Source organism: Dama dama, chromosome 1 (genome assembly GCF_033118175.1).
Source record: "Dama dama isolate Ldn47 chromosome 1, ASM3311817v1, whole genome shotgun sequence".
In the NCBI taxonomy this organism is placed as follows: Eukaryota; Metazoa; Chordata; class Mammalia; order Artiodactyla; family Cervidae; genus Dama; species Dama dama.
In genome coordinates, this window is record NC_083681.1 from 55,038,140 (window position 1) to 55,054,882 (window position 16,743).

The 16,743-nt window shown below is 36.1% G+C and overlaps 1 protein-coding gene across 13 annotated transcripts in view; it reads left to right on the plus strand.

Moving 5' to 3' along the window:
* Positions 1-16,743, plus strand: part of EMSY (EMSY transcriptional repressor, BRCA2 interacting) — an 80,498-nt gene that overhangs the window by 15,018 nt on the left and 48,737 nt on the right. For 9 of the 13 annotated variants that reach the window (XM_061150837.1, XM_061150808.1, XM_061150728.1 and 6 more), the window contains 3 exons: positions 1,040-1,192; positions 3,129-3,388; positions 12,362-12,638. In XM_061150837.1, the coding sequence (XP_061006820.1) occupies positions 1,040-1,192; positions 3,129-3,388; positions 12,362-12,638 (690 nt within the window). The remainder of the gene's footprint in view (positions 1-1,039; positions 1,193-3,128; positions 3,389-12,361; positions 12,639-16,743) is intronic. The other 4 variants (XM_061150735.1, XM_061150779.1, XM_061150789.1 and 1 more) reach the window with 2 other exon arrangements.

The following is a 16,743-nucleotide window of genomic DNA, read 5'->3' on the forward strand; positions in this document are numbered from 1 at the left end:
GTTGACGTCAGTAGCTTAGTTTGGTGTTATATGAAAATGACCCTGAAAATAATGCAGTTGTCAGATTATTTTGGGGAATTATCTTTTTTTGACTATGGATTGTGGAACAGAGTGAAACATTCCTTTCCTACATGCCAGACTCTGTTTTACACCTAAGGAAGCTATATTTAGGGAGAGACAGTTATCAGTGTTCAAACTTGGCCTTCATTGAATTCCTATTTTCTTTGTTGCAGGAGAGATATCTTTCTTCTCTGCCCTCTTTTATCTTTTCTGTTTACCACCTCGCTGATTCAGTGGAAAGAATATAGAGAATATAGAATTTTTGATAGCTCTAATCTAGGTTTGAGTCCTCATTTGTCATTTCCTTGCTTTGTGACCTCCACCCAGTCTTTTAGCTTCTGTGAGCCTTGGGTTCCTCATCCTTAAAATGAGGATGTGGTGTTGTGAGATTAGTGATAATATATGGGAAGAATTTAGCATAATCCATGGTACTCATTCCTGCTTGTTGCTGTTATTCAAGCAGTTAAAATACCGTGTTGTCATTACCTTAGTTATTATTGCATTGTTTAGATGGTAAGTGACTAGTGAGTTGTTTATAAGAGAAACTTAGCTTGGTTCTCTCTGGGGGCTAAGTTGGAAATTTCTGTGGTTAGGGAAAAATGATCCATCACTCCATCATTGGTACTGCTATTAATATTAGAAAATAAGTATATGCTTTTTGTCCAACTCCTGCCATGAATAAATAATGATTTTCATTTTTCTCAGTTTTGACCTTGGTTTCTTTGTAACTGTGCTCTTCTCTATTGTCAGTACCACCTGTAGACAGCTGCTAAATACTTGGGGAAAACCTAGTTAAGTGATGATTTTCAGGAAAGGTTATTAATTTTTTTAACCTGTGGATCTAATTCCTAGTATTGGCTGCTAACTTCTGGTTATATGAAAATGTTAAAATTGGCCTGCAGTAAAAAAAAGTTGTCTTTGTGTATGCGTGGACAGTTTTGGTGAAAGTTAACAGCAGACTTTTTTATCGTTCCTTCAGTAGTGGTTTGCTATTCCTACACAAGTACCACGTCAACCCCAACCTCTACCCCTGTTCCAAGTGGCAGCATAGCAACGGTTAAGTCTCCAAGACCTGCCAGTCCTGCCTCCAATGTAGTTGTCTTGCCAAGTGGAAGTACTGTTTATGTCAAAAGTAAGTGATATTCTCAGTGTTATCAGGGCCATCTTGGCTAAAAGCTACAGCATAGGCTCTGATTAGATCTGCCTTCCTGATTAATTCATTGGCCCACCGGCTACTAGCAGTGGTTAGTTTTTGAACATTGTAAAGAATTCCTTTCTTTACATATGACTAGGTATATATTGCTTTTTAATAATTTCCGGGGGTTGACTATGTATTCTTTTTTTTGTTTTCTGTGGGGAATCTGCCTTAAACAGTGCTGTCCTCTTAAGTATTCACTTGTTCTGATTTTCATGGAATACAAATGTGAATAGAAACTAAGAGAGTGTGCTTATGTCATTTATTTAGTGTTTATTCCTATAATTGTAGTCTTTGTAGTGTTTTTAAAAATTATGCAACATGTCTTCTAATTGTTAAATTTCAGTGAAGCATTCTAGAGCATCTTTCTTTCATATTTCTAGTTGACTGTAATTTTTTGAGGTTTGTTTGCAGTTTTTAACCCTTTGATTCTACCCTGTGAAGCACTTTGATGTCCAGTTCATTTTTTGCTTTCAATGTTTGTTATGTCAGTATTGATTTGCTTTTAGTGTTAACTGGAGATCATTACTATTTGACTTTGGTTTTTCTCAGTATAGTTATAAACTTAATTTCTTTGTAACTTTTAGAGGTGGACTTTGCTCTTTTAGACAGAAATAATTTTAGGTCATTGTCAGTCTTGGTTAGAGTCTAAAACTTGAAGGTATAAGGAGTTATGTTTTATCACCAATTCCATGAGTCATGCTGTGTGCTTTTGTGGATGTCTGCTTTATAAAGATTTCCTATGTATATTGCAAACTTTTATGTTTTTCATTTGAGTTTTTTTCTTAAGTATAAGACAATTGAGGCTTTAGTACATAAAGAAAAATTTTAAACTTTGGGAGTATTATACCTGATTTCTGTGAATTTAGCCAAAATGGTCTTTTAAAATAACTGTAGAGGTCTATTTTTTAATTGTTTTTTAAGTGTTGAAAGTGAATCCCAAATATGAAGAAAGCATTTCATATAATACATAGCTTGAATTAACTGAAAGTTTATTGCTTTATTCTCAGAAATCACACAGGCAGCATTAGTTTGAGATATAGTCATTCATTCTCCTAACTTCATATGTGCAAGGCACTGTACCAGGGAAACAAACCAATAAGACTGAGTTGTTGCCCTTTGAGAGCTCCTTAATAACAGGAGATGTGCAGACTGACTGCCACATTGCCATGGGATCAGTGATACCGAAAAGAATGTATGAAGTGCTTTCCAAGCTCAGAGGAGACATGGATTAGCTTTGCTTGGAGTAAGGGAAGGCTTCACTGAGGAAATAACTTACAGGATGATGATCACTGGATGGTGAAGAGGTCACTGATGGTATGTGGTGTTCCCCAAAGAACGAGAGTATATAAAGATTCTACATGGATAGAGTATGTGATAAGTTGGCTTTGGGGAATGGTGAGCATGTCAGTTTGCAAGGATTATAGGGTGGGTGGAATAGGGTATTGTGTTCTTAGAAAGATATGGGACCTTGAATGAGACAGTAATGATTTTTGTGCCTTTTCTTGTAGGGAGGTAAAACTAAAAGATTTGAGGCAGGGCACTGGCATGATTAGATGTGAGATTTTTATAACTTGTAGTAGGTTGAAAGGTAGAATGGAAGTGGAGAAATTAGAAGCATGTACACCTTTTAGGAGGTTGTTGCTGAAATACAGGCAGGAGATAAGGAGGCCTAACATGGCTGTAGGGTTAAAGAAAGTCAGGAAGACATTCAGAGATAGCTCCCCTAAGGGAAGATTGATAGAACTGTCTGATTGGGCATGAGGCAAAGGGAGAGGTCAAGGATGACTGATGACATGATGATTTTAAAATGAGGTATAAAATACAAGGTTAGATCGCTATAAAATGTAACAATGTTGTGATTGCCTTACAGGTGTTAGCTGTTCAGATGAAGATGAAAAACCCAGAAAACGAAGGCGAACAAACTCTTCTAGCTCCTCCCCTGTTGTCCTTAAGGAAGTCCCAAAGGCTGTTGTTCCGGTCTCAAAGACGATCACTGTGCCTGTGAGCGGCAGTCCCAAGATGAGCAACATCATGCAGAGCATTGCCAACTCCTTACCACCCCACATGTCTCCTGTGAAAATAACCTTCACCAAACCATCAACACAGACGACAAACACAGCAACACAGAAGGTGTGTGGTAGAGGGGATCTCTGTCTGCCAGGTGCTGTTTTACCCTCGTTCAGTCAATGTGGTTCACACTTAACAAACATGCACTGAGTGCTTACTATGTGCTTGGCATTATGGTGGGAATGTTCACATCTCTTTCTTTAATTCTACATATAAAGCTTTGGGTTAGATACTGTTATTTTACTTTTTGTATATGTTTTTGTAGATGAGGCTCAGAGACGCCACATGACTTGCCTGATAGGACATAGCTAGCAGATCTTCTAAGACTTCCATTTATTTCACTTTTATGGTTCTAATTGGAAAAAAAATTAAAATATAGAGAATTCTTTCAGCCTGTATTTGGATAACTTTACCTTTAGGAACTCAGTATTTATGTTGCCAGAGTAATGAAGTTGTCAGACAGAGTTAGGTGTTTCATAGAAGAAAGGAAGGATGTGATTAAGTGAATAATTTTTATCATATTATTTTTTAATTATTGAAAGCTATCATTGACTCATTTCTAAACTCTTCTGTCAGTATGATCAAGTCATCAGTATTTGGTCAATTTTGTTATTAGAACCCTCTACTTCCCACACTAATCTGGAAACTGATGGGACTCTAGGCTTGTTACACACTGCTGTGTCTAAGATCTCCCTTCACTGTCATTCTGATCTTCCCCTTTCTTGGTTTATTTACAAATTTGCTGAAGTATATCCTCCAGTAGCTTCTTGGTATATGGGTGGGGTGGAAAGTAGAGTTGTTAAGACCTTGTGTGTGTGCGTGCGTTTGTGTGTGTGTGCGCGCACGTGTACACGTGTGTGTGTATGCTCAAGTTCTGTCCAACTCTTTGCAACCCTGTGGACTGTAACCCTCCAGGCCCCTCTGTCCATGGGATTGTCCAGACAAGCATACTGGAGTGGGTTCCTCCTCCAGAGGATCTTCTTGACCCAGGGATCAAGCCCATGTCTCCCACATCTCCTGCATTGCACGTGGATTCTTTACCACTGCGCCACCTGGGAAGTCTTTGAGACCTTACATGGTAGACTGAAAATTTCTTTATTCTACCCTCCTACTGTCTTGATGTCAGTTTAGCAAGGTAAGTTTTCTAGGTGGGAGGTCATTTTCCTTGAGAATTTCGAAGATGTTGCTTCATTGGCTGTTGGTTTACAGTATTGCTTTTGAGAAGTCCAGTAATGCTGTTATAATTCCAGACCCTCTTTTTCTCTTGGAAAGCTCTTAGTAACTGTCAGAGTTCTGAAACTTCAAGGTATTTTCCATGGTTGTGGGTCTTTATTTTATCCATTGAGTTGTATACTCAGTGGCCCCTGTTATTCTAGTCACTCCTATCCTTCAATTCTGGAAAATTTTTTGAATTATTTCTCTTATTTTTCTGTCTTTTTTTGAATCACCTCTTATTCTGGATATTGAATGCTTAGATTGATCCTTTAATTTCAATCTTTCTCATCCCCAATTTCCATTTGTTTGCTTTTTCTACTGTAGTAAAGTAGTTAAAAGTCTGGATTTTAGAAGTAGACTTCCTGAATTTTGAATCTTACTAGCTGTGTGACTTTGGGAAAACTAAACTCTAGATGTAAGTTTTTCTGTTGTAAAATAGTGAGAATAGTATATCTATTTTATAGAGTTTTAGGGTGTAAATAAATGAGATAATAAATGCAAATGCGTAGGATAGAGCCTAGCACATAGTAAATGCTCTGTAAGTATTATTTTCTTTATTTTTTAATTTTACCCTTCATTACTTGTCTGGAATTTTTCACTTCAGTTTTTCTGTTTAAAATTTCTAGTAACTTTCTTGCTCTCTGAAAGTTCCTTTTTTTTTTTTTTTTTTTAATAGTATCTTGCTCTTTCACGGTCACTATGTTCTCTTTTCTAATGATACGATAATTAAAAAATATTTTTTTTCTTTCATATTTTCTCTCATAAATTTCTTTTACCTATTTGTTTTGATCTCTGTCTTTAATTTCAGTTTACTTAAATGTTGGCCACATCTATATATGGAAATAGGCACTAAAAAGCTGATGAATGCTTGTGAGTTGGATGGGACATAACTGGCAGGTGACTTTCATTGTGGGTTGACTTAGCAGGGCTGTTCTGTTGATAAACACTCAGTACCACTTTACCTCCGCCAGTTGTCATTCTCGTTAAGGCTTTTTCATGGACTGGATAGATTCTTTAGAGAAGAATCTTCTAGTCTTCACCTACAGTAGTAAGCCTGTCTGCCAATATTTTGGGAACAAAGGGAGGGAGAGGTCTGGATAGTCTAATCATTCAATACATAGACTTTACTAAATCCCTCTGTTTTCAGCATAGCACTAACTCTCCTCAGCCTTGTATCATCAGATTCCCTTGGATTCAATCTCTCCCTCAAGAGAATAAGTTTTTAGTCTTCCTTTAGGATAGGGGAGATTAGCTGGGGATCTTAACGTCGCTTAAACAGATTTTCAACTGATTTCCATTTTTTTAATCCCTCTGTTACCCCCACTTCAGAAGCATCTGGTACTCTCAAGTTCCTGAGTCTTTCTGGGATTCTCTGAAAGCTGTCTTATTTTTTGTTTCTCTGCTTGCTGGTCTTAGATGTTCAGTTTTTTGAGTATGCTTCATTGGTTATTACTTCTCTGTTTTCCACTTTTCAAAAACTTGGTAGCTGTTGTCTCCTTTCCATTTTAACCTTTTGGGTTTATGTGCCTCTTCTGAAAAATCCCTTCAGACTGTTTTAGAGGGATTTGGGGGAAGGAGTAGAGGTGAATTCTTGTTTTCAATAGTTTGTCTTTCCTGCTTTAAAATCTTCAGATCCATGATAACTTTCATTTAAAGAAGCTCCTTGAGTTTCTTGGAAAGATGTCATTACATAATATATAAAATTTTTAATTTTCTTGATAAACTAGAAATGATAATGAGTTGATCTGTGGAGTATAATTGTCTTCAGTCTTAGGATGAGGCATTATAGTTTAGTATTAAAAATCAGGTAAGGATTTTTGTAGTCAAAGAGGCCTGGGTTAGAACCCCAGCTCTTCCAGTATGTCCTGAGATAAATTAGTCTTTCTAAATCTGTTTCTCCATCTGTGAGATAAGGGTAATGCCTATTTTATAAGGTTATTGTGAGGATTAAATGAGACTGGGTATTTTAAAGTACACAAAATGTATGTACTCAAAAAATATTAGGTCCCTTCCCTTGCTGGTGTTTTAATGGAAAGCAGTGTCACCTAACATTAACTTTCTAATCTTTTTTGGTAGACTTATATAAAAATATTCTACTGGAAGACATAAACCTATAAGTCAAGTCAGTGAACTTTAAAAAAAATTTATTTATACTATTGGGAATGAACTGTTCCAAACAATGAATTTATTTCACTAAGCTTCCCCCTTAATATATAGAAATTGACTATTTTTGCTGACTTCTTAAATGTTACACTGAATATAATTTTTGTATTTGATGGCTCCAAGGTAATCTTTCTGAATATCAATTTTTATATATTTTAATTATTGTTTTCTGGGCAAGTTGTATATTAGGTGTCTTTAGCTTGCTATATTCCAAGAATATTTAAATCTACTTCTGTAAATTTTTACTACCTTTGCTGGATCCATTTTATCAGTAATTCTCTTCTCGTCTCCCTCTTCTCTTCTGCTCTTTTGATATTTGAGAAATAATGTAGCAAAGTTATAGCTAAAAGAGTACCCACCTCCAGTCCATGTCCTTTTATTTCCTTATTCTGTTTTATTATACTTTTATTCATTATACTTATAGCTCATGGACATTATGTTACTTATTTGTTTATTTTCTATTTCTCCCATACAGTATAAGTTGTTACTGAAGGTAGAGACTTGGTCTTATTCATTACTATTTTCTAGTGTTTAGAACAGTGCCTGACATGCAGTAGGTGTTAACTAATATTTGTTGAATGAATAAGTATATATGGTTCTAGTAATCACTCTCAATCTCTCTTGAGCCTCAGTTTCTTTTAAAAACAGAGATAATAGTAGTGCTTACTACTTAATTAATTGAGATGATTCGTGGAAAGTACTTAACATAGTACATATGATGAATACTCAGTAAATGTCACCTGATGTTTAAATTAACTTTCCAGTCTTCTTAGTAAACCTGTATAAAAATTCTTATAATAGATGGGAGCTCACCTATAAGTGAAATTGGTGAACTTTTTAATTTTAATTTTTCCTTTTCTTCTGAATTGTCAGTTGAAAATTGATAGTTGAGGTTATCAGACTTGTAATGCTCATAAGAGGACTTATTTATCTCCAAAGTCATGCATGAGTCATCCCATAATATTCCAGGCTTAGAACCTTAGATTTGTCCTACTGTGTTGAATAAACATGTAAAACAAATTAAATTGGCTTTCCTGGTGGCTCAGTGGTAAAGAATTCACCTGCCAGTGCAGGAGACATGGGTTTAATTCCTGCTCCCAGAAGATCCCACATGCCATTTAGCAATTAAGCCCGTGTACCGCAACTGCTGACCCTGTGCCCTAGAGCCCGGGAGCCCTAACTGCTGTGTCCACGCGCCACACCTGCTGAAGCCTGTGTGCCCTGCGCCCGTGTTCCGTAAGAGCAGCCATTGCAGTGAGAAGCCCATGCACTGCAACTAGAGTAGCCCCCACTTGCCACACCTTGAGAAAGCCTGCCCAGCAATGAAGACCCAGCACAGCCAAAAAAAATAAAATAAAATTAAGACTTATTCATTCCACAAATACTTACTAAGTATCTAGTATCTATTTTGTTTTAGTTGCAAAATGATACTCTTTTACTTCATGTGTATTCAGTGCCATTAGTTTTGTTATTTCTTGGAGAAGCTGAATGTGGGTAGGACTAATAGATACACTGGATTTTTGGTATGTTTTTTGTTTTCCTTTTGCTGGATAATTGGATTTTTTTGAAATCTCTGTAAAGCTGTTACCATTATTCCATTCACCTTGGATTTCTCACAAATCCTATGGAAGTCAACTTAGGAATCACTTTACATTAAGTATAATTATTTATGAATTTGTGGACTTGATTCAAATTCAAATAGACCATGTATTTTCAGGGTAGACAAATTTCCACCTGTGTTAATGTGGTGCCTTCATTTTAAATATAACATTGGTACAGCACTTATATAAACAAAGCAACAGAATATAGCTTTATGCTTTCACATGCTTGATTGATATTTTTCATTTTATCCTTAGGGTGCAAGTCCCAGCACTCTTAAGGAGTTTTTGTGAGTGCTAGAAGGTCAGTAATTTGAATTATGGCCTGAATAAACACTGTTTGGTTCTCTTGGTTTCAAAATCCCTTTGTTTCCCTTGTTGTAACACGTAACTGAAGTACAAGTAAATTTTCTTCAAGGTGGATCTCTAATTTTGGATAACCCCTTTTCAGATCAGAAATTAGCTTGCAGACTGAAATCTCAAAATATATTTTATCATTTATACCTATAACCTAAAACATGCTTTCAAAGATTCTGTATTTTGCTGAACTGTTATTGTCTTAATGTTAGAAGTCTACATATATACTCTAGTTATAAAATTAAAAATATTTGACCCAAGTGTGAATGCTTCCCCTTTCCTACCCATGACAGATATTGCCTGTTAAGTGTGGCATACTTTTCCTGCCAAGCCTTGGCGAATCCTTATCTGTGCTGCAGAGTCCCTCTAAAAGCTGTGCTGTAGGAAGGTACTGCTATTAGTTCAGAATTGGCAAATATGAAACCTACCATTGCTATTACTACTATTAATTGGCTTGGCTAGTTGGTAGTAACTGTGAGCTCTTTGGATTCTCAGGGGTATCAGAATTTGGGAAAAAGATATATAAAATTTTTTAATGAAACAAAAATAGAGTACATTAAAATAACTTTCCACATTAATTTGAATCTTAAAAAATTAATTTCCAGATTGATTTGATCTATAACAGCTTTACTGTTATCCTTCTCACATTTACTAAGTAGTAATAATAAGATACTATTAAATACCATTTGTAAACTGCCAAATATTGACCACCTGCTATGTGCCTAGCACTATGTTAGATGCTTCACATCATTATCTCACTTAATCCGTAGAATGATTTGTAAGGTAAGTATTATTATCCCTATTTTATAGATGAAAATTGGAACCTAGAGATTTTCACATATCCGGGGCACTACCGTTTGTTAGTAGCAGAGGTTCTCTGCTCAAGTGTTCTCAGGTTCATCTGACTCTTAACTTCGGGTCTTTTTACCATACTGGTCTACTTCTCAGTTTATATGATGGCTAATGGTTGTGGTTGTAATAGTGCTGTGTAGGTGTTTGCTGACTGAGTCTGTATAGAAGTATGCTGGTCAACTCTATAGACGTTTTTGCTGGTCAAGACTTGTATGTCTCTCTTGACTCCTCAAATAATCAACAAACTTCTTAAAGTAATGGACACTACTTAGAATTCTTTACCACAGGAATATATACTAATAATGCTCTGACTTCAGAACTTCTTTGAGATGTCAGTACTGAGTATAGACATCAGTAATAATCAACAAACTTCTTAAAGTAATGGACACTACTTAGAATTCTTTACCACAGGAATATATACTAATAATGCTCTGACTTCAAAACTTCTTTGAGATGTCAGTACTGAGTATAGACATCAGTATAGACATACTGAGAATGTCTGATTTAATTTCAGACATTCTTTTAGGACTGATAAAAAAGTCAAAAAAAAGAATTTCTCCCTTAAATTCTTTGGGTTTTTCAAAACAATTTTCTGTCCTAGGTAGGTAAAAAGTAATTCTGGTTAGAGAGGAAAAATTCACTCAGTGTCATTTGGGGTATCACTAAACTACCATTATACTTGCCCAGAATAAAGCTGGTACTACAGATTTATAGTTGGTTTTGTGTTCTCAACTGTAAAATGGGGATAATAATAGTAATCTCTGTGGTAAGACTGTTGGGAGATTTCAAAAACCAGTAGGTATTAGCTCTAGGAGCTAATCTTGATTCTCTTCTTTTCCTCAACTCTGCCATTTCCATACATCAGCAAGTCCTGTTGACTCTATGTCTTAAAATAATCTGAATCTGATCACATATCTTTGACTACTAACACCCCAGTCCGAGCAGCCTCTACCATTTCTTGCCTGGTCTACTGCAGTGACTTCTTTACTAGTCTCACTGCTTCCTCTCTTACCTCTCATCACCTAGCAACTAGAATGATATTTTAAACTATAAATCAGGTTTTGTTTCTTTACTTAAAATCTTCCCTTAGCTTCCCATTATACTTAGTATAAAGTTGAGATTCTTCACTCTAGTTTGCAGATCTGACCTGGCCTCTGCTTGCTTTTGTAACCCTTCCTTGCCCCATATGCTTTTGCTGCACTGGCTCTCTTTTCTGTTTTTAAATACATCAGACTAATTCCTACCTTTGATCTTTTGCACCGTCCTGTTCCCTCTGTCTGAAATGCTTTCACCTCTGTCATCGACATTTTTCAGGTCGTAGTGGTTAACCTTGAAATCTCTATCCTGCCTCTTTTTCCCTCCATTTTCTGTGTCTGTGATCAAATCCGGTTGGTTTTACCTTTAAATATATTCAGAATTCGTTCACTTTTCGTCAGTTCTACTATAGACATTTTGGTTACCATCTTCTCTGCTTGGTTTATTTCAGGAGCCTCCTAATTTGTCTCCCTGTTTCTTCTGTCTCTGCCTGGCTGTACTTTTCACCTAGCAAATTGAGTAATGATGTTTAAAAAGTACTTTATTTTTTAGAACCGATTTGGATTTATAGGAAAATCGAAAAAACAGTACAGAGAGTTCTCATATATTCTGCATTCAGTTTCCCCTGTTCTTAACATTTTGTGTTAATATGGTACATTTGCTCCAATTAATAAACCAATATTGATGCATTAATATTAATAAAGTCCATGGTTTATTCAGATTTCTTTAGTTTTTACCTATTGTCTTTTTCTGTTCCAGGACACCACATTACATTTTCTTGTCATGTCTTCTTAGACTCCTCTTGGTTGTGAAAGTTTTTCATACTTTCCTTGTGTTTGAGGATCTTGACAGTTTTGAGGACTAGTCAGATATTTTGTAGTATGCCCCACTTCTTCATTTATCTCATGTTTTTCTTACGATTACATTATGGTTATGGGTTTTTAGAAGGAAGACCACAGAGATAAAATGCCATTTTCATCATATCATATGTAGGGTATACATATCAACATGATCTTACACCGTCTAGTCCCCCATTACTTTACTAAGTCTGTCTGCTGCTACTCTCTGTTTTATAAATTCCAACCCCATTTATTAGGTCCTTGAGGTTTCTTGAACATACCAAGCTTGTTTCTTCCTCAGGAGCTTAGTATTTGCTGTTCCCTGTTCCACTGGATGCTTTTCCTCTAGGCAGCAGTGTGATTCAACCCCTACTTCTAATTTCTGCTTAGTTGTCACCTTGTCCGAGAGATCTTCATTGAACGTTTTGTAAAAAACCGTATACCACTCCCTTTTTCTTTTGTTTTCTACCTTGCTTTATTGTGTCTTCCATTTATCTCAACATGGCATATATTTACTTTTCTATTTGTTTACTACTGTTTTTCTCACTTTACTGGACTGGAGTTTAATGGAAATTAGAAATGTTTCTGTTTTGTTCATTACACTAGCTTCAGCCTCTAGAACCATGCCTGGCACATAGTAGATGCTCAACAAATATTTATAAATGAATGACTGCCCAAATTATTTTCTAGAAAAATTATGCCAGTTTATACTCCCTGAGCAGTGTATTGAAATGCTGCATCTTGTACAGCATTGAATGTTGTCTTAAAATGTTTGGTTGGTAAAAGTTGTTTCTTTTAAATACATTTTGATGATCACTAGTAAAGGAAATCTTTCATATATTTTTAGTTGTAAATTTCTTTTTCTTGAATTGCTTCATTGTGTTTCATAAGCTATTTTTAAATTGTATATAACTGTGAGTCTAGATACATTAGTAGTATGATAGGTACATGAAAATAACTTATTTTACCTTCCTTAGGTTATTATAGTGACCACATCACCAAGTTCAACCTTCGTGCCCAACATTCTCTCCAAATCCCATAACTATGCAGCAGTCACTAAGCTTGTACCAACATCAGTCATTGCTTCCACAACCCAGAAGCCACCAGTGGTTATAACTGCTTCACAGTCCTCTCTGGTCAGTAGTAGCAGCAGTGGCAGCAGCAGTTCTGCACCGTCACCTGTTCCTAATACAGTTGCAGTAACAGCTGTGGTTTCTTCCACGCCATCTGTGGTCATGTCAACAGTAGCACAAGGTAAGTGGTCATTTATCATGAAGTTCTGTCCCTGTAGTATATGGAATTTTTTTCCATAATATTTTAATTTTATGGGGTATAATTGATTTACAGTGTATTAGTTTCAGGTGTACAGCAAAGTGATTCAGTTATACATAGATTCATTCTTTTTCAGTTTCTTTTCTCTTATAGATTATCACAGAATATTGAGTTGAGTTCCCTGTGCTATATAGTAGGTCCTTGTTGATTGTCTATTTTATATATAGTAGTGTTCATCCCAAGTTTCTGATTTAATCCCCCCCCCCCCCCCCCGACAACACACACACATTTCCCCTTTGTGAAACTGTTATTTGAGGAAAGAGGGATATTTCTCTTGTTGTTGTTCTGTCGCCCAGTTGTGTCCGACTCTTTGTGACCCCATGGACTGCAGCATGTCAGGCTTCCCTGTCCTTCATCATCTCCCAGAGTTTGCTCAAACTCATGTCCATTGAGTTGGTGTTGCTATCCAGCCATCTTGTCCTCTGTTGTCCCCTTCTCTTCCCGCCTTCAATCTTTCCCAGCATCAGGGTCTTTTCCAGTGAGTTGGCTCTTTGCATCAGGTGGCATGAGTATTGGAGCTTCAACTTCAGCATCAGTCTTTCCAGTGAATATTCAGGGTTGATTTCCTTTAGGATTGACTGGTTTGACTGGTATTTCTCTTTGTTATTATTGAAATAGCTTTAGGCAAAATGAATATTCCATGCTTCCGTTTTTCATTCTTAATTTTCTCCAGGTATCTTCTGAATCTCTTGGGAACCTGTGACTTTGACTTCCCTATTTTCTCCTTTGTTTCTTAGCATCCTGTATCTCTTTGAGCCCTAAGTCGTCATAGGGGAGCTAGATAAGACATCTCAGAGATTTCTCCTAAATTCAGTGGAATTCAATAGAGCATCCAAATGTAGACACTCCAAGGAAACTGTATAATTATTTTGAGTTTTTGCTTGAGATATTTAATTTAGATATGAGTGCTAAGAAATTAAGGCATTTTCCTACAAAAAGGTAAGTGTTAGCAGAAGTAACATATAAACTGCAATTGTGATTCTGAGTGCAGGGCTTCTTTAGTAGCTTCTTTGTAGGTACCTGGGGCACTGTGGCATTCAGTGTCTGCTTCTGTTGGGGACTAAAGAGAAACTGGTTTAAAGCTGATGTATCTGTTTCTGGTTATTCTCTTAGGGGCAGCTGGTGGTGGAGGGGGAAGAGTCTTAGTAACAATAAGACCTGGTAGAGGGCTCCATGTTAATAAATATAGTTGTTGTTCAGTTACTAAGTCGTATCTGACTCTTTGTGACCCCATGGACTGCAGCACACCAGGCTTCCCTGTCCTTCAGTATCTCCTGGAGTTTGCTCAAGCTCATGTCCGTTGAGTCAATGATGCTGTCCAGCCATCTTATCCTCTGTTACCTGCTTCTGTTGCCCTCAGTCTTTCCCAACATCAGGGTCTTTTCCAATGAGTTGGTTCTTTGAATCACGTGGACAAGGATTGGAGCTTCAACTTCAGCATCAGTCCTTCCAATGAATATTCAGGGTTAATTTCCTTTAGGATTGACTGGTTTGATCTCCTTGCAGTCCAAGGGACTCTCAAGAGTGTTCTCCAGCACCACTATTAGAAAGCATCAATTCTTTGGCACTTAGCCTTCTTTATGGTCCAGCTCTCACATCCATACATGACTACTGGAAAAATCATAGCTTTGACTATGGACTTTTGTCAGCAAAGTGATGTCTCTGCTTTTTAGTGCGCTGTCTAGGCTTGTCATAGCTTTTCTTCCAAGGAGCAAGCATTTTTTAATTTCATGGCTGCAGTCACCATCTGCAGTGATTTTGAAGCCCAGAAAAATAGTCTGTCACTGTTTCCACTGTTTCCCCACCTATTTGCCGTGAAGTGATGGGATCAAATGTCATGATCTTAGTTTTTGAATGTTGAGTTTTAAGCCAGCTTTTTCACTTTCCTCTTTCACTTAAGAGGCTCTTTAGTTCCTCTTTGCTTTCTGTCATTTAAGTGATATCATCTGACTGGCTCTAAAAAGTAGAGTGTAGGGGAACTGTGTATGCTTGGCTCATGTGTATGGAGAGGAACTACATATTTGGAAAATAAGAAGTCCTAAATTCTACCAATTAGAATGTTTATACTGAATTGATCATTATGAAATAGGATAACTGAAATTTTCTTTTTTATTATGGAAAATTCCAAGCACGTAAGTAGATAGAATAGTAAAATGAATGCCCATGTGCCCATTACTCAGCTTCAGAGATGAGCAATACATGGTCAGTCTTGTTTCATCTATACCTGCTATTTTCCTCGACATATCCTTGACCTGGAATGTTTTGAGGCAAATCCTAAATATCATAATTTCAGTTATAAATACTTCAGTATGTATCACAACATGATTCTTCCCTTCTATCTCCTCTATAGTTTTCATACAGTATTTATCAGACTAGAAGTCATAAATAACCTTTTTTATCTTATCTCTTAAATTCTTCTGACTCTTGTTCTTCGTTAACCGAAGAATGGACTATTATTTATTACTCAGGTTGATTACTATTATTTTTCTACTTTTTATTGTTTCTCAGATAAATCCTGTTGCCATTGCCTTTTCTCTTACTTTGGTGAGAGAAATTTCTTTTGTCTCATTCTTTTAATAATGTTTTATAGACTTGATGAGTTACCTTACTCAATATTGTGACAGTCTTCTGCTTTTATTTTCCTCCTTGATGGCACTTCAACCTAAGTAACATCGTACTTCCTACTTTATTGTATCCACTAATACTCCTGTTCTCTTTACTATATTTATTTTTTTAGTCTGGCCCTGAACGCAGTTCCCATTTTCCATTTCTGTTTCATGAAATCCTCTTCTTATGAAATTCCCCAACCCTGTCAATTCAAATGTGGTCCTGTATAAAAGGATGTAGAGAACATGGATTAGTTAGGAAGTTACTCATGTGCACAGTTTACCTTAGTTAATACAAGAGTTCATTAATGTAATATAAAGGTTAAAGTTTTCAGATAGTTTAAAAATACTTTCACTTGAATGACACTTTATATTCATTAAGTTTTAAAACGTTGGCACTTGAAAGGGGCTCCAGAGATAATCTAGTTTAGTAAAACTAAGCAATATAGCAGACACATGTCACCAAAATCCTAGCAGTCAGGGAGGGATGGAGGTGAGCAAGGTGGGAGAATAATGTGTAAATAAGATGAGTAAGCCCTCCAGCTGATCCTAACTGCATCTTTCTTTTGTCTTCTCTCAAAGTATTCCTCAATCTGTGGTTTTACCTGATCCATTAAACAATCCTTAGAGAATTATAGTGCAGGGTAAACTCAACATTCCAGGAAAACTGAGTCAGAGTGTCTTAAGATTTCTTCTTGGTTTTTATTATTCTCCAGAAATGTTTTACATACAAATGTGATATTTAAATTTTTTTTCTGTACTGCAATATAAATGTCATAATAGGGCTGTGGGGGAGGAAGGTGTGAAATAGCCTGTTTGATAATTAGATTTTTATAATTAGGCTATTAATTTATCAGTTTCTCTTCATTACAGATAATAGTCCTGTTATGTTGTTGATGAATTGTAACATTACTGATGAAAAATCTGGGAGAAGGAATAATTTTTCTCAAACTCATAACATCTCTAGTGAAAATTGTTGGTATTTGCTTCCTGTGCATGCTTGCTAATACTAGCATTGCACTGAAAAATTTCTTAAAACCTCTTATCACGAGAATATTTTGCTATGGATATACTAAATAGTATGCCCACTTGTACCTTTCCACATGATTAATGACCCAGTTCTCAAGGAAAACTGATATTAACTTTATTGGAAGTGAGATACAGAAAAGCTGCTTTGCCATGTTAAATAATTCAAAAGGTGAATGTTTCAGTGTGAATTATTTTGTCTAATGCTATTTTTAAATTGACTCATTAAAACCTGAAAAGCAACGTTTAAAAAACTGTATTCAAAACTTAGTTTGCAAAAAACAAGATCAAACTTAGTTTGCTTTTGTTCTTTTATTCACATTGAGAATCTATATTTTCTAAGAGAAAAACCTATTGAGAGATGTGTGAGACTATGCTGGCTGATGTTTCTTCTG